Raw genomic sequence first — 19,064 nt, forward strand, 5'->3', positions numbered from 1 at the left:
AAATTATGATATTTTAATGATCCGAGTTCCAAAGTATTTTATGACGCATAAAATCAAGCAGGTAAAATCACGATGATTTTAAACGCGGCTTGGTTACGTACTTTTGCAGTAAGAAAATTACGACTGTTCGAAAGGTTCTTTTGGTTATAATTCATCGAAGGTAACGAGACGCGAGGAAGAAAGTAGCCAAGATGAAAATACCAAGGAACAGTTCGGTTTCCAACGTAATATAAATATCTTCCCTCCGTGTCTAAATTACCATTAGAAAATTACGTTTGACGTTAAAAAATCAAATTGTTCGCTTCCGTGGATCAAATACTAGCCGTACGCAAACCGAATGCTCGCTCTATGTTTGGAAACCTACTACCAAACTAACGTACGCGCCTACTTACGCACGGTATCTACGTACCACTTACCTACATATCCTTTCGAATATTCTTAAAGTTGCCGTTATGATTTGCATTCTGTGCCCGCTCGGAGCAACTTCGAGACTCGTTCCATCTCGTGAAAAAATGCAGCCTCGGAGAGAGGAGATGGTTTTCGTGCAAACGTACAAACCGGCGAAGCGAAGCATTCGTCGCTCGATGAAGGAAGATAGCGAAAAGACGCGCGAAGAAATTTATTCAAAGGTCGGAGGGAGGGGCGACGAAAATTTGCCGAAGCCGGCATCTTGTTCGATCGGTCGAAAGCACCCAACAAATTACCGAGCTACATGCTCGGCAGCGATACCAAATGACATTCGTGGCCGAACGTTGGTCGCGTCTCGTTCCGCGTGATTACACAGTAGTATCCACGAGCGTAAGGGTCGGCTTCCTAATTCTCCCTACGAAATTAGCTATCCTGACAAGGCGCAGACCTTGACGATGGCTCATCGACCGGTATCCCGACACGGTTTTACAGCTTATGGTCATCGGCGGGCCATTTGCCTGTTTTTGAGAGAACGATGTCCAGAAGGCCTGACGAGACTCCCGCCAGCCGCGACCTTCTTTGCGGCCATTGTAAACCGAGCTTTCCGGGCCCGAACGCCGGCGCCAGGCTTCGGGTTTACGACACGCGATCGATTTGGTCCTGTCATTAGTTGCTTTTAACGAGCACGGACCGTCGTTCTTCCGTTTCATTTCTTTTCCTTTTTTCTCTCGTACACCGCACGTAGATACGAGGCTACGACTTACGCTTGCTTTTCTTCCCTTCGTTCGCAGTTGACTCGATAAAATTTCCTAAGAAGATTTTACTAGAAACTCGGGAGCACGAGTGGCAAGGTTTGCTTCTTCTCCTCGCTGAGAAAGATTATTCGACGTTGCGCCACGTGTTTCGAAAAGATCGAGCAAAAACGTACAAAGTATCGAGACGAGAGAAGAGGTTGACGCGATCGTTCACGAACGATTGTCACCGACGATTAATTCGATAGAATTGAAAAGCTGAACATACGAGTACCGTTTACCCTTCTTAATGTTTCCTAATATTTCCAAATTATATAGATATTGACGGAAGTGTGTATATTCCGGGATTATCGGAATAACAGAACGATGAAGTCGCTGGCTCGTTCACATAATCTCCGATATGGAAAAAAACGACATTTCTCGATTTGTAATGTCTAATCGTTTTGTACATAGAGTTATCGATAATCGGAGACATCCTTCGCGTATTACGAATGCCGTGGAGAAATCGGTGCTTTCGGCAGATCAAAGACGCACCGCTTCCAAGGAAAAAGTATTTCCAGTATCGGACGCTCGATAACATCGCTGTTATCAGGTTGACGAATTGACCGACTGTCCGATAAGTGACAAGAATCTCATCCTCGACTCCGATCCGACGTCACGATTAATTCTCTGTTCTTTCTTTTTCTCTTTTTTTTTCTAAGAGACAAGTACGTACTTTGGGTAGAGTCAAAGTTTCGCCTGGTTTCTCATTTATGTCCAATCATTGTATACTTTGCTCGATTTGACGTAATTGATTGAACTTTGGAAGTATCGTACGACGTACCGTTTCCTCCATATTTCGTTCCTAACAAATATTTGTGGATTCGATTTGTTAATTGACGAACGGGGGGAGGGGAGATTTTAATTGGGCGAATTTTCTGTTTTACGCGACAGGAAAATACAACACGAAAGGAATATAATTATTGCCAAAGAACTGCTATAGCCGACGACGGTACTAGCAAATTAAACGTTAAATCGACCGTGTATATAAAGATAATACGATACCCTTATATTTCGTTTTAGATTTGTGAGTAAAACGGTGCCAGTTTCTTTCTACTTCAAATCTTATCGTAAGTGTTCTTAATCAATCGTTCGGAGACTATTCTTAGATCATCGAAGCAAATCAACTATTTTATACGTACACGCTGATGTATCTCATTAAAATGAACGTTATTCGCAGATTATTTCTGCATTTTGAAGGAATAAAAATATTCTTATTTTCTCGTTACACTCTGCCTCGTTTCTTTATTCCCATCGATATTAAACATTTTTCATTGACAAAGAATTACGGTATCGAGATAATACAAGTTGATGTGTACACAGAGCGAAAAAAGATCTGCGTTTCGTTTCTCCGAGCAACTGAATCATTTCTCGAATCAGCACGAAGGAAATCCGATTTTCACGAAAAATAATGGATTTCGAAATCGCACGACGAACACAGATTATCGCGTTGTTCGCCAGATTTCATCGCTCTGGCAGACGGTTTAATTCGATATAGACGCGATGACGTCGAAAAAAGACTCGATTATCCCGAAGGTTTATCATCGCGTCAATGAAGTAGAAAATTTGAACAGGTTCGATGTAAGCGTTTCTAACATCGAACGAAGGAGGAGTTGAAATAGCATAGCGTACGATAATATCTCTACGCGATTTGCTTTTATTTCCTGGTACTACTCCAACGTAACTCGTGACTTCGTTGTATTTAGATTTTGCAGAATTATTTAACAGAGAATTAGCGTTTTCCATTTCGAAATCTACCTTTCTTCTTTCTCGTTACGATCGACTCTTCTAACAGGCGGCATCGTGCCAAACGTACGTTAGACACGTTTCAACGTATCGCTAGGAGTCACGATCGCCGTCACACGCGTGTTTTATTTCCTTTTTACAACAGCTTCTCACTTTTTTAACAACTTTTTTTTATCGATAGTTTCGAGCAAAGGTGTAATTTGTTCTCACGGACTTTACGCGCAACGTGCGATAAAACGAAGCTACCTTCCTTCTGCCGTAAAACGAACGTCGACCTGATCAACGATTTTCGGAGCAACAATTTCGAACCAAGAAACATTTTTATCCGGAGCGATTTTGTTATTCGTCAGAGTCAACAAACTCGCACGAAACGAGTTACTTTGTACAGAGCGGGACGGTGATCGTACTACGATCGGGCAGGCGGTCACTCTACGTGAAAAAAGAAGGAAAAGGTTCGGCACAACGTTTCGTTCGTTGGACGCTTCGTTTTTGAGAAAATCGACCTTGAACATTGACGAGTGTACTTCAATTTTGCCTAATTCCGGACTGAACAAGAGCAAATAATCGACGGGGATTCGAACCACGTTCGGAGATCAACGAAAAACGTGAAACAGAATTTATGATACGCGTGTACATGAGCAGCTCGCAATTAAACGCGTTTAAACTTTATTTCTTCGAGAACGAAGACTTAAACGGACAAATTGTATTTCACGTTCTTTACCTCATTTTCCTTCATAATCTGCTATCGTATTTAACGATTCAAAGTATACTTGACAAATTTCTAAAGTCGATCTCCCCGAGCACGAAGAGTCAGGCGAAAAGCTTCTATTCTATATTTGCAATTTGTTTGTCGCGTACGATCACCCCCTTGTCCGCTTGTACTACGATTATCGCCCCACCCTGTATCGCAGATAGCTATATGTATACAGTGTGGCTAACAAGTGTAAACGAAGCGTAGAGTAAAAGTATAAAAAGATAGGAGAAGATAAAATAGAGAAAAGTGGGATAAAATATGTATCGAGAAAGAGAGTGACAAAGGGTGGCAAGTACGACTCGTCGATGCGTCGTTCGCTATTTAGAGAACAGCAGCGAGTCGGAGGGACGTCGGTCGTTCCGGTGAAACGAGGCGAAGGCATTGATTAACATTAAAAGCAAGGGCTCCTAGAGAGACACTGATAGATGTCTACGTACGCCGATAGAAAAAAGAGCCGGGCCTAATTCAATTGCAGGCCGCCGTTCCGCAAACACTCATGATAATTCAATCAAGCTCACCCCATCCAGCTATTCCTATTCCTCCCTTTGGACCGGCCCCATACGACCAAGGACCCTGGGCCAGAACGTTGCAGAGGGTGGAAACGGCTTATAATCTCCGTACGAGAACATCTGCACTCTAATCGGCTGATGATTTCCACCTAAACCTTCGTCTATCCTTTTCTAAGCACTGGCCGCGCTCCGTGACACGCACGGTGCCCTTCGTCGGTAAATCACGCTCGGTCTATCTATGAACATTTCCATCGGAGTATTCGTCGTTTCGCAAGCGTTTCATCGTTCCTACGATTTATATTGTTTTTTAAGGGATTCCTGAGAATTACTCGGAATGGTTTGTCCGACATTCAGAGCATCAGCCGGCAGTGGCCGCGATTTCTTTATTTAGAAGACGAGAACTTCTTCTTGCGTGGACGTAAATTTAAATTTAAACGCAATGTCAATTTCGCGCATCCAATGTCGCCTGTTTATATTCACTCTCGTAAAAATAACGTAGTCTTAAAAGTAGTCTTAGAGAATTATATTCAGAATTATATAGTTCCGTCGTAAGACTGTAAGCATATGATAGCGTAAGCAGCGCTATGATATCGTTCGAAGATTATACGACGAGAAATCCTTTCTGTCATTCCACGACTATTCGGTTAAGACGATACGCGTCAAGCCGCGCTTCCTTCGGATCGCAGCTTTACATTTTGACGAAATAGTCGGACGACACGCGTAGCAATACGGAAACGATCATTTTTTGATTATCAGTTTATATTTACAGCAACGACTGTGTGGTAATCGTTATTGTATGATGCAGTGGATCCACGTGACTCTATTTCAATCTTTATAGATACGCTTGTTTACAGTATTGCCGTACTTATCGTCGATATAAACTAGTTTAGTATTATAATTAGAAATCGTTATATATTTGCACCGTTAATTACTCGTAATTAATTCAAAACTCGGTTTCTTTCAACCATGCTATTCTACTATAATGTTTTTCGTTACAGTTTTCTTTTCGAAAGTTCCAGTTTATACGCGTTGCGCGTATAATTGTACCGACAACATGAAATAATCTTAACTATAGCTAATTACATCAGCCTAGATATAGGCATAGTCGAATCACCTTTCTTGGAAAAGGCAAAAGAAACTGAAATATGTTTCGACCGAGAAACATTCAAATTCTATATAGATAGGAAATTTATTCGAAAAACGTCACATTTTACGTATGCGACATTTGTTTCAAAGTTATAAGTAGGTATAAGATTATTTTAACAATGTCACGCGAAGGCTGTGTCATTGGTAATTTGTCGCAACGTCAGTTGATGTAAATTATACGAAAGACTGTTTCGAACAAAGGAAACGATACGAAAGAACGACAGTTTTACGCTTCTTCCGTATATAGTTACGTTTTTTATTTTTTATACATTCAGAGATTCCGAATATCGGCGACTCGATGAACCAACATAATTAAATCTCGTTTCCGATTAGCGCAAAAGATTCTCTCTACGGTAAGCAAAAATGAAACGATTAAAGTAATTGTTCTTCCACTTTGACTTGTAAATCTCACGCTATTGAATATGTATTTTACGAATTTTTATATTCGTAACAATTACGTCGTCAACGTATCTAAACGATAAACAATAAATAATACGCGGAAAAGTGTACGTAGTATGTAATCATCGTGATATACGTAGAATAATAGCAATAGGCGAGTACCATTATATGTAATATATCGTTATTGCCAATATATCGTTCGTTGATGCCAATTGATAGCACATAGTACATCGTTCACACGGAATACGCCGCGACAGTACATTATTTATGTTACGAGCTACGTAATATTACATCACATAGATTCGATATTGACCGATAGTATGCTATTTACAATGCAAAGTACATAGCAAATCTATGAAATACCTATTAGAATATAGTATGATGTTCGCATCGAACGCAAGATAATAGATATACTATTTATACTCTGTGCTATATATAATAACACATTATTGCGTAGTATGCGCTATTCAGTATTGATACTATGCGCTGTACATATATCGATATGTTATTCACACCAGATAATGTACAACATGATACTTGTCATTCTAGATTCTAGAATATGCATTATTCGAGCCAGTCACTACGATACGCATACCTTACCGAATCTTTTACTTCACGATCAATGTACGTTATAAAAATATAATTTCGTGTCGTTCCTTCCTTTATCAATCTACGTATTATGTGTTTGGTATCGGATAGAAACGAGACAGAGAGAGAGAGATAAAGAGACAGAGAGAAAGGGAGAGAGAGCAAGAAAGGTAAAACAGAAAGACGGATATTTAAATATTTAAAGTCGACGTCAGGTAAAGTTATACGTGTCAGTGAATGGTAGAGAGATAGAGAAAGGAAGAGAGAGAGAGAGAGAGAGAGAGATTGAGAGAGAAATCGCAGCATTAATGTCGTGGTCGTTTTCGATGCATGGAATGCCGATACCGCGTAACTTTCAGGGTCTAATCATGCAAATGTATTAACCGCTAATTAAAATTGACGCAAGTTGCGTTCTGTTCGGTGACAATTGATCGTCGATTTCTTCCTCTTGGCGTTACGCTAAGCATCTACTCGATAGGACAATTTTCAGACTTCTTTACGCGCTTTCTTAACGAGACACGGGCGATTTAACGAAAGAGACGATCGTACGAAAAATAGTCGTATTAATCGTTGCTAGGTGAAAATGAATATCCTGGAAATCAAATATACTCTTCGTTATTGATGTGTGCTTTGTTTGTACAGTAGTGGAAGTTCACGGATCTGAGATTTGTATTTATTCAATAAATTTGTACGCTTGTAATATATTGTTTAAATATGTTTTAAAGTTAATATTCGTTCACGCTTGCCAAATGCCACGAACATCTTATAAACGTGGTTCGTTACTTTTTCGTAGTACCGCTGAATGCCGAAGAAACGAAAATTGCCAGCGATTTGTTACTCGCAAGCGATAAAGAAAAGTAGAATAATAGGAAATAAGTATTCAGTTGCTTTATACATCCTAATAATAACCACTTTGCAATCATCGCAACCGGTGTGTTCAACCGTCTTTTTCGACTATTCGCAGCGCACCAGAGGTTACGTCTAAATCAGACAGCCGCTTCTCCTTCGGCATTCCACGATACGCGTTTCGAGATTCCCAGCGTAGAAACTGGGAATTTTAACAGCCGCTGGTCTATAATTTTGGCGACCAGAAAATCGCTTTAAAGATTTATAACGGACGAAGCGCGATCCGAGCAGCTGGTTTCCAGCATTTTGAAAATCGCGTCTCTAACGAAATCGGTCGAGGTGACAGACCGGATTCGCTTGAGTTTATTTCTGATTGCACCCGTGCGGACCGATTCGGCGGCCGGCTATTCGGCAGTTAAGTAGAAACAAATGAAGTGAATTCAAGGAATTCGAACTAACAATAAGACCGCGGTCTTTCGGGCTGCTCTAAATAGTTATTCGAAATCAAACGCTCCAACCGATCTCCTTTACCTCTACTTTAAAGCCACGTTTCTTCGCCCATCTTTTCGTCCGCATCGCGCGCGCGCCAATCTCGCATTATCCGACGTTTCTTATCTTTCGCCGTTCAAACTGAAACTAAGGAGGACAGATGTTCGAAAAACTGACCGCTGGAACGCGTCGACCGTTAAGAAAATCTGCGACGCGCCTCGCGCATCCTTCACCAACGCGTCTGTGAGATACGTACTCTCACGTACTTGCGTCTCTCGCCTCGTCGAATTTATTTTTTTCCAAATGGAAAAAAGTCCCCGTAGAAGAAAATATAAATAACGTCGATCTTGTTGGAAACGCGCGTTTATTCCACTTGGATAAATTGGAGTAGAAGTTGCACTTATTAGCGCCCATCGACTTATTCATAAACGATGCAACAGCGCTGCCATTACGCGAGATAAACGTCTGGATGTAACGTTCCGCCAGGGTAATTACGATCGATGTACGAGATCTATAATCCTTGGTGAAACACGGAAAATACATGTTAAACAAGCTGGCGTAACACGACGTAACGTCGAAACGGTAGTAAGTTATCGTGGAATCGTTGTTTGCTACTGAATATTCTGCGACTATGAGATCGTGTTAGCGAATTATCTGATTGGAGGATGCACGTACGAGGTCGAGTTTTGTCGATGAACTCTTTCAGATCTTAAACCGAATCGTTTAAACGCGAATCTGATTTTCTTTTTTTTTTTTTATCTTTCCCTACACCGCTATAATTTTACGTCACGTTACGTCGCGATATCTCTCGAAAGTTTATCGCGTTTGTATCGTTACTGGGTAACACGAGGAAACGACGCGCCCGCAAATTTTTTAAACTTTGTCCGAATTCTTCGAGAACGTAAGCGTTTCCAACAGCGAAAATCTTAAGGCCGTAAGAAAACAACGAACCATTGTGAAAGTTTTAGTCGCAAAGACCACGGTGACGCAGTGGTTGAATTTTTTAACGGCAAGCGTAGTATAATCGTTGGTATCTCGGAGAAGAAACCGCGTCCGAGTAGTAAAATCTGGAAGCAGGGCAATCGTTGGATCGCTAAAACGCGCGCATAATAGAGGTTCCATTGTGAGCAAAATTAGCGATCGGAACTCTTTGTAACGTTCGTGCAAAAATATTCCGCCGAGCAACGAATCTGCCATTATTTTCAACCGTTATTCACATGCTGTCGCGTTAAGTTACAAATGGTGGAACGATAAAATTTCACAACCCCCGTTACCGTATCACTTTTCGTTATTAAAAATTACAACGCACGAAATTTCCACGGTTTCAATTTCGTACGTGTCACGAAGCTGAAAATTTGCAAATACGAATTATTCAGCAGGATGCCCATTTTATTTCGCGCGTTTCGCTAAATTGTTTTTGTCAAACACGTAAGGCTATTACGCGGACATGACAGCCACGCGAAATCGTAGAAAACACCGGGCCAAGCAAATTTGCGTCGGTGCATATTTTATACATAGCAACATGGGAAACCGGTAATCGGATTGAACGATGCCTGGCCTCGACTCGCATCAAAATTTCCGGAAAATATTCTAATTGATGGATCCTGGTTTCATTCGATATCGCGATATTATCTATACATGGATAAACGGATCGTCGCGTCGCTTCGTCCCGTACGATCACCGTCGATAAAACGCATTTTAATCGAAATAATTCTTCCAAGTTTCCCGTCGCTTTCCATCCCCATCGTTTCACCATGATTTCTCCTCGCCTCTTTTCGTATTCGTCCGCGATCAACGCAATTTACTGTCTTCCGACTTTCGCGTCCTGTAGCTCGCCCTCGTTTGGAATTTTTAACGAGAACATCGCCCGTTTTTTCGCATTTGCGCAAACCTCCGTTTCTAGCACTTTTCGGCTAATTGCAAAGGGTATCGGAATCCGTAGCTAGCAAGGCGACCACTGACGCTGCTATTTAAAGTTCAACCACCGACAAGTCCATCCTCCGCTGTTTCGTTGCCGAATACCGAAACGTTCTTCGATACTCCTCCAAAATCGCTGACAATTCTTCCGTGAACGATCAGACTCGAGGGGTGGCAACGATCGACAACGTGGACGAGCCAACGTACTGTCGATTCCCACGTTCGTAACTTACGAACGCGAATTATCCAGACGCGAAATTTTCAAAATTTTCAATTTTCAAAAACACCGGCACTCGTGAGACTAGGAAACACGTCGTAATCGACGAGCACAAAGTTGATCGACCTCGAACGAACATCGAAGGAAATTCGTCGCAGTTCGATGCGAAGTTTCAAGCGACGCGCCACGCGACGGCCGGTTGCGTCGTATTTCGTTCGATTCAGTCGTACGCGAATTCGCGACCTTTCCTGACAATTTCTGTGTACGGTATTCCAATACGCTACGGTATTCCAACGTTTCCACGACGATGTACGCCATGGAACGGCGACAGGGAAATGTTATTTCGCGAAATAATTTCACAGTATCGCGTTGATGATTCGTTAAGCGCTATCAAAGGGTATTAAGAATAATCGGACGCGATTTGAAGTTTCTCTTCTCGAATGGAAAACTCGCAGCCAGGACGTGAGCAAGACAGGTAATAGGTTCGTATCGCGACGATTTAGTTCTATCGAATTTGCTCGTCGTAAGCATTAATTTATAAATAATTTATAAATTCTATTTTATTGGAATTTTAGAAAAGTACAAGGAGAATGCAAGGGGAAAATCTTTGACTCGACCTTCGTCACCCAATTCCCGTTACTATTTGTTTACCGTTATATTTTATCCGAAATGTTTGAAACGTCGAGGGATTTACTCTAAAAAGTTTCAGACGATGGTTGCAAACGTTCCTAATTACCGCATAGCTGTTACTTCAACGATACGATTATTACTATGCATTTTAGTCGTTTCAACGAAGCTACTATCTATGTAAATATTAGAGAAATCAGGATCGATTTAGCGTTTGATGCACCTTGTTATCGTTCCAACGTGTCTTTGAATTTCATTGGTTGTGTTAAAATATCGTTTAGCCGCTTTATTTTTACAGCGTGACTCGGTTATTTTGCTGTTACAGATTTTCGAAATAAGACGAAGGTTAAAATATTAACGTAAATCGAAGGATAACTCCAGAACCCCCGTTTCAACGAACTATTCAAATCTACCTAGATTTTTCTTTTTCTTTTTTTTTTTTTTCCTAATTAGTCGACCACGAGAAGACGAAGCGAAGCGAAGAGCAAATAAAAGGTAAAATTATTCAAACAGCTTGTTGAGGTAAAAAATTGCGCAACCTGTGTGTAAATGTATCTGTATAACAAATTTACAGCGATATCGCATCGCGCATTGACCAACGATATTTAAATACATCGAACGGATAGGATTTTTAAAGCTGTTTCGTTTCTCTACCAATTGTAAATAAATCGCAAGAATGTATGGCGTAATCCGAGCAAATTAAAAAAATACGTTTGATGGTATACGTACTTTGAGAAGTGAGGTCACCGGGCTCGTCCTGTATGTTAACGGGTGAGATTTTCACTGACCTTGGAGGGCCCTGAAGGCTGAGAGGCCCGGGCCCTCCGGCAGCGGCCATCCTCTGCATCGCTGCACCCCCGATTTCCATCGCTCTTCCTGCCCTGCGCACCTCTCTCGACGATTTTCGAGCAATCTTGAGGCCTTCGTGCCAAGTACGACCGTCGGCCGTACTTACTTTTCTGTACAGAATTTGACTAAAGTCTCGACGTTCGAACCGACTCTCTTTCTCTTCCCGATCAAGTCCACCAAGGAAATCGTCGACTCACCAAACCAACCGGAAACCACTTCCTTTTTTTTACAAAGTTACGACATTCGATTCGCTGGTTGAACGACGCACGAATATTTCCAGTCTGCGCTCGAGTCCAGGGTATTCGGACGAATCGGCTGCGTCGTGACAAAATTTAGTTCAGTTTCCTTCGCCTCTGGCCCGCTTTCACCCATCCAGCGGTGTCGTCCGGTTGGCAATTGCACGTGTCAGTCGCGACAAATATTCGTAGTTTCATTCTCGAGAATTTCCACCGGCTATCGACTATCCGCCGCAGAACAACCGTAGCTCGTGCAATTGGTGAAATTTCACGTTACTCGTTGTGTCTCGCACGTTGGTTATCGCGCGAATTCCGTCACAGCCATGTTGGTCGTGGAATTTCCTTTTCACAGACACTCGTCCCCGGAACGAACGAATCGAATCGGGTTTGTACGGTTTCAGCGAGAAGATTCGCACTCGCAGCGATAGCTTACCGCAGCCCACGCCATTTTGCGATCTTCCGGGCGAACGACGTCCTTTGCATCTTACCCTGGTCGATATTTGGTCGCGATTCTCTCGAAAACGATTACTACTACCGAGGAGCACAGATGTTATCGGCACAGATTACTTTTCTCAAATTCCTATCGCGTTTGCCGTATCGTCTGACGGGTATTGCGATCTTCGATCCTTCGAACGTTCTCCTGTCACATAAACATTTTGTCACGTAAACATTCTGTCTCTGCGGAACTGTCTTAACCGACCCGGGAGACGTTGTTCCAATATCGCTGCGCAGATCACCGGTCTAGGCACCCCGAGACTCCTCGCTCCGTCGATGGCACGGTAAAGAATCGTTGTTCGTCTACCTACGGCTCGACCGAATCCAAAGTGCCGTTTTGGTCGATCTCTTGGAGAAGTGTTCCGGAGCGGAACATCGGCTGTGCTATCCCATTAAAGAGAATGGCGAACGTGGTCCGACAGAAAGTGGCGAATACGCGGCATCCGTCAGAGACGAGAAACGTGGAAAGTGGCACGTGTGTGCGATTATTATTTCCTTATCACTCGCGGCCGACAATGACGGCGTTGATCGTGACGACGAGTAAAAAAAAAAAGAAAAATAAAAAGTATATACGCACGAGGGAAAGGGGATGGAAAGGAGAGAGGGAGAGGGCTCGAGGAAGAAAAAGGAGGAGAGAGAGAAAAAAGAGAGAAAGAGAGGACACGTTACACGACGCAACACCAACGAAACTGACGGCGCGGGGCCCTAGGAGGCACTGACTGCCGGTTAGGTTCCTATAGAACCCAACCTAACCAGCCGATGCTCCCACCTTCGAGGTCGACCTTTTCGACCCCACTCCGATTTCAGTCCCACCACTCGACCCGCTCATCCACGTCCTATCCGCTGGCGAGAATTCGAGCCTCGATTCCACGCCGACGTCGAGCTATTCGTTCTCCCGGTGGAGTCGACTCTGTCGCTTCCACGCCTCCTGGGGGCAGCTGTGGGACACTTGGCCGGCTCGAGCCGCCAACAAAATGGCCGACAGACCTAATCGATTCGTACCTACCCTCTCCTCTTCTTTTATCTCGCCTCTTTCTCCCGTCCTCTCGCTCTTGGCTCTCCTACGTCGACCACCACCGCCACTGATACCGCTGCCACCACCGCCGCCGCCGCCGCCACCGTTACCGCCGCCGCGCCGTGCCGTGCCTGCCGGTCCTCCAGCTTCGCCACCGACCGATCGCTTCCCCGACTCGCTTCTCTTCTCCGCTTCTCTACGCGATACTCCTTCAAACGGCCACCAAAAGATGCTACGCCGCTGTTCGCGCAACATCCTTTACTTCGTCAGCTTCTGCCGCGTACGTCCATCTCGCCATTTTTTCTTACACTTTACCATCTACACTCGTTCTTTCCACGGGTCAGCGAGACCCGTTATCATCGCCGAGTTTCCACCGCTGTTTACGTTCGCCAGCTTTTTTATACGTCTGCCTGGTCGTTCCCTGTTTTTTTCTTTTTTTTTCTTTTCTTTTTTCCGTTGAATTTTCCTTTGACGTTCGCTCTCTCCCGCAGAAAGATCTCGGGTACCGACGAAGGTTTCGTAGCTTTTTGCTTCTAAACGAGTTTCTTCCTTTTTCTTGTTTTCTTTGCCGCGCGATCGCGAATATCTTACCGCTTTATCGATTCGCCGCGCGCTTCGAATCCTTTGTTTCCCCGAGCTGTTCGAACGCCCCTCATCCGTCTTCCTCGTCGCTTGTGTTTCGTTCGATCGTACGTTGTCGAATTCGGTGATCGGTGCGCGTCGCTTCGAGCTTCCTCGTCGTACGAAATATTCGACCAATGTGTTTCTCTTCTATCGAAGCGTTAAACATCTTTGGCTTCGCGTTTTACTTATCCGTTTTGTAAATGATACGCTCGTCGCACGTTCGTGACAGACGTTTAAATATCGCCTAATTTTTATATCTTTTATTAGATATCGCGAGGTGATACTGCCTCTATTCGAATGCCTAAGACGCGCAATCACTTTGTTCGATTCTGAAACGTCGCAGAACTCGTACACGCAGCTTGCGCTACGATATTTCAGATACTCGATTTGCCTTAATCGCGTGCAATCGTTTACGTATAGGTCGAGTTATTAAAGAGGATGCGTCATTAACAACGTTGAATGTTCCACAGCCGCGCAAAGTGGAATTCTCTTCCATTCTCAACCTACCTGCCTGTCATCGTCTCGATGAAATGCCTCGCAATGCGAGCGAATCGTAGCTTTCTATTCTTACTCTACCTCCTGTCTCGGCCTTGTCTTCGCTCTCACACTAAATACCAATTTTTCTAACGATATCTAGATCGCAATACGTTTCCGAGAACTATATACTCCACGCGAACCTGCGCTTTGCAGATTTTCGCTAATCGTTTAAACCGATTCCGCGACGAGCAATCGGTCGATCGATTTATCGACACGTTCGAAGTAAAGAGAATTCGAAAACAAATCGACCGGATGCTGCGTGCGAACCGACGAAAATATCCCAAACTGGAGCAGGCTGCGTCTGAAACGGAACGTAGATTCGAAACCGGCGGAAATGGCGATTTCTTTCGTTGGTTGAAACAGACAAGCAACAAAAGTGGACGTTGTATCTTTGAACGATGTTTCGGTTCCTATCGCGCGAGCCGGACGATCGCTGGAAAATAGGAAAATAAATCGATAGCGTATCTACCTATAAACGCGACGCGTCTTACACTTTGGTATCGAACGCAGAAATCAAACATTTTCTTACTAACATTTACAGTATGTAACAGATAAATTATTACAACTGCATGCTTCACAAACGTATCTAATCGCAGATCGACTAGAAAGGCCATAAGCATTCGTCGTATCGTATTTTTCACTGTTACCGGAGATCGTAATGCTGTGACGCCTTAAAAACGTGTAGCATCTTCCTCGACACGACTTTAACGTCCCACTTTGTGTAACGCTTTTTTACGCAAAATTTGACGATTTGTTCGAATTTGCAAAGAAATGTTGGACTGTTGGAATACAACGATATTTCACGCACAGGCATAAATACCCTTACACGGACAGCCACACAGGCATTTGAACAGGACACTTACACAGGTCATACTCGTTACTGTATAGAGAGTGGGGCTCAAAATATTTAAGCAATCATGGGTTACTGTCTACGTCTAGTCTGACACACCGAGGAGTCCTGTTTTGCGGCCAAGTTTCAGGACAAAATACAACACACACAAGAATACACAAAAATCACGCACCAATGCGACTTAAACCCAAAAAAACAAAAAAATAAACGCAAAAACCGAAAACCCACGACACATATTAGACCATGGCTACGTCGTACCGACGCGTATCGGTACTTTTGCCTAATCCACCCTACAACCGAAATTCATTGTTTATTGTGAATAACATACACATGTAATACTCATCTTCTTGGACAATAAACGTTATAAAAAAAAAAAAAAAAAAAACGTCTAGTCTGACAGTAACTGGCCAACGATCGACAATCTTGCATACGGTTGTTAATCGTGTCACTCGCTTATATACATCAGGTTCTGTTTAATAAACATCACTGAATAGTATTTCAACATAAACACTGTGTCTACCACGAGTTATTAATCTGAACTTTGAGATTAAATTCCAACATGGACGTTCCATTTAAAAGACCAAAAGTGACCCTAATATCTGGCTAAAGAAGCAAGGAAGTGAAAACGTCTCCCTAGACACCATGCAACTTTTCTTTGAAATATTTCTTCCTATAACTTTCGAGTAACTTACGGGTGACCTTAAGTCGTCGTGTCAGAAGACTCACCTTGCACACGTAGCGTGATATCAACGAAAAATTACAGTAAAAATCGTGATTGCATCGGTTTCGACGAATTACACGCGCTTTGTTAATTGTTCAAAATGTAACGCGGCAATTAATACGATGACGATCGTATAATCTTTAAATTCGCGTTCTGTGGTAAGATGCGCACTCCCGCCGATCGATGATTAATTTAATTATCGAATTCGTATCCACTTGCTATTCGCACGGTTCGCGTTTTCTTATCGCTGCCTGCTGATATTTTATCTTACCGTGGAACAATTGATTTACCGCCTGATTTTAAAACTGATAAATATTACTATCGATAACTGTCCAAACCAAGTAACGTTATATTTGTAATTTGTCTATATTATTATAATTTTCCACGCCACGTCGTTGCGTTCGAAAACGTCCGAATCTTCTTCAACCTTTTTCTCCTTCTTCCTTCTTCCATACACGCGTCACGCACAAATTATACATCTTCCCTCATCTTTTGATATTTCTAGTAAAATATTCTCGCATGCCTCCAATACTAACTAGAAAAGAAAGCTGTGTGTTAGGAGATACGTATCGGACCGTGCAGATTATTAGACGAGGATCTTCGCGTCGTTCGAACAAAAATTCCACCGCAAGCGCTGCTCGAAAGACGGTTACGCAAAAAAGAGCAGCCTCGAAGTGGCCAAGCGTGATTTGCCGTTCGAAAAAAGGACGATCTTCTGCGGTTCACCGATCACGTGCATCAGGCTAATCCGTACGTCGAGGCCTGAACGGATCTCGGTACGTTTAGTCTGTCCATTGTCGGCAACCTCCCACTTTTCTCCCATCTCCTTTCGTTTACGTTTTCCTCTGATTTTGTTACGGTGTCGTGAACGACAATTCATCGTAATACGGCGCAGCCTAAATATGTATTTTCCATTCGCGAACGCCACTCTCATTACCTGTATGTTTCGCGAAACTGTAAAACACGTTCTGATATTTCGCTGTTCTGCTCGCGTAGATACGAGCAAATAATATATTGTTTAGGATAAAAAATTGCCAGAAGCTCTACGAGGAACAAAGCGTGAATGCTCTGTGACAGATTAACAAAAAGACGCTCGGCAGGGCTGTTTTTCGATTCGGTAAAAACTTTAATTTGCTGGAAAATCGTTTGGAGTAGGAAAAAGGTACCGCAGACGCGAGTGATAACCGCGAAGAGTAAGACGCAGTGATCGCGGATTAACCGTGAACGCGGAGCACGTTTCTACGACTCGACGATTTACCGCGTCTCTGGCAGCAAACTTTCGTTCGAGAAGGAATTCAACGATCGATTCGAATAAGATTCAAATTAGGTTAAAACACGTATCGAAGCTACCGTGCGAATTTTCCACCGTTGCTTTCTCCATCGTCACGAGCCTCGCTATCTAACGAACCTCGACCGCTCCCCTCGCTACCGCCTTTAAAAAACCTCAACAACCCCCTTTCGTGCGCCGCTGTCCACGATTTACTTCCAGACACCGCCAATAATTAATATCCATCTCGTAAACAACCTATCCATACCGCTGGCATTATTTCAGCGCGTAAAACCCACCCTTCCTTCTGAAACTCGCGGCCACTCGTTCACCTACACCCTGTATATTTATAACTACTTATACGTAGCATTCGACTCTGCCATATACATACAATGCTGCTTTGTGAAGCGTGTAGCAACGCCGGCGAAGAAGGAAGAGGACGAAGAAGAGGCCTCTTAAGCGGCTCAGCGCGTACGAGCGTGTACGAGCGAGAAGCCGACAAAGCTATCAGCGCCGAATGCATCCCGGGCAGATGCTCCCTTTGCTCTGTGCTCTTTCCTCTCTCTCTCTCTCTCTCCTTTCCCTTCTGTTCGTCGTTCCCTTTCGAACTGCTTCGAGTGTCGAAGCCATGTGAACCCTGCGTAATAATTCACCAGTCCCTCGTACGTATAAACTTGGAAACGTTCGAGGAGCAGCCATTCCACCAGCCCCGTTCGATCCAGTAATTTTCGCCGCGTTGAAAAATCCGACGAGCTTGTTGCGCGCCGCTTCTTCGCTCGGGGTTGCTTCATCGGCGAAAGTTTCACGCCGGAAAGAAGTTCCAACGAGACGAACCTCGGACGCCGGATGAAAATTTCGCTGCAGTCGATCGCGTGGACGCGTTAGACGAGAACGCTCGTCTACGTAGATCGCGATGAACTCTCTGAAAGTTAGACGCCAACTAACGAGATCGCGATACGTCGCGCGCAGTTAATTTTCATACGGAGCCTCGGAAGAAAACTCCCAGGGGAAGTTTGGCAATATTTCAAACGCTCGTCCGAGTTTGTCAAAAATTCTCGCAGCCTAATTTTATTTATGTCGCTGTTCTCGAAGCTGTTGCTTCGCAAATCTACCAAGTCAAGGTACGCTTACCTGGACGATGTTCCGTCTCCACTTTGAATCACTTTCAGCCGGCCGGTCTGTGCGCGAAGCATCGTCGATTCAAGCAAAGTCTCGCCAAAAGCGGTGACTGTTACGAAGAAATATATACTTAGGCGATACCATACGCGTGGACGCGCCTAGCATTTTGCCGTGTCGATTTTTCCACAGTTCACTCGTCGGTCCACCTTTAGTACGCAGATCGAACGATTTGTATATTGGCCGTTCGTAATACGCGCGGAATTTCTATGCAAATACGAAAATCGAGATGATCGATCGGAAAACACTGGCCAATCGCGCAGCAAGCAGAAGGAGAAGGAAAGAAAAAGGAGACAGTGACCAAGGTACGAAGAAATTGTACCAAATCAAAAGCGAAATGTTTACAGGATCCTTCCGATTAAAACGACATCGAACACGATATAACTGGAATTATATTTCCTGACCGATATCGTAGCTAATTATCCTTTATCGAGCGAGCAACTGTGCTCGAAATTATATCGCGTTTGGTGCAGTCCTAATAAGAGAAACGTAACGAGCAGGTCGGTAAAAGTCTCATTGGATCGAGAATGAGAAAGTTCGATTCTTTGGGTTAAAAATGTCAACTTGTCGCGGGCCTTGATACGTCGTCCGACTCTTCGATTCTCGGTCACTCTCTCTCTCTCTCTCTCTTTCACTCGCCTTGTCCTCTCCTACGTTTCACGGTTCTACAAAATTGTTTTGTACATCTGCATAATTGCAAAACTTGGATGCCAATTTTTATACAATTGACCGGTGTTTATTGGCCGTTCGCGGTTCGTAATACACAAGTACAGAATCCGAGAGAAGTTGGGAGGATTTTTATTTCGACGTAGAAACGTATCGAGATGATCAATATACGAATTCCGAGAGTCCTTGGT

At 43.5% G+C, this 19,064-nt stretch overlaps 1 protein-coding gene across 1 annotated transcript in view; it reads right to left on the minus strand.

The window, feature by feature from the left end:
- LOC132914260 (insulin gene enhancer protein ISL-1) overlaps positions 1-13,059 on the minus strand; it is a 36,077-nt gene extending 23,018 nt beyond the window's left edge. The window contains exon 1 of the mRNA XM_060973226.1: positions 11,167-13,059. Coding sequence (XP_060829209.1) covers positions 11,167-11,305 — 139 coding nt within the window. The 5' untranslated portion in view covers positions 11,306-13,059. The remainder of the gene's footprint in view (positions 1-11,166) is intronic.
- Between the last annotated feature and the right edge of the window lie 6,005 nt (positions 13,060-19,064).

This window comes from Bombus pascuorum, chromosome 14 (genome assembly GCF_905332965.1).
Source record: "Bombus pascuorum chromosome 14, iyBomPasc1.1, whole genome shotgun sequence".
Taxonomy (NCBI): Eukaryota; Metazoa; Arthropoda; class Insecta; order Hymenoptera; family Apidae; genus Bombus; species Bombus pascuorum.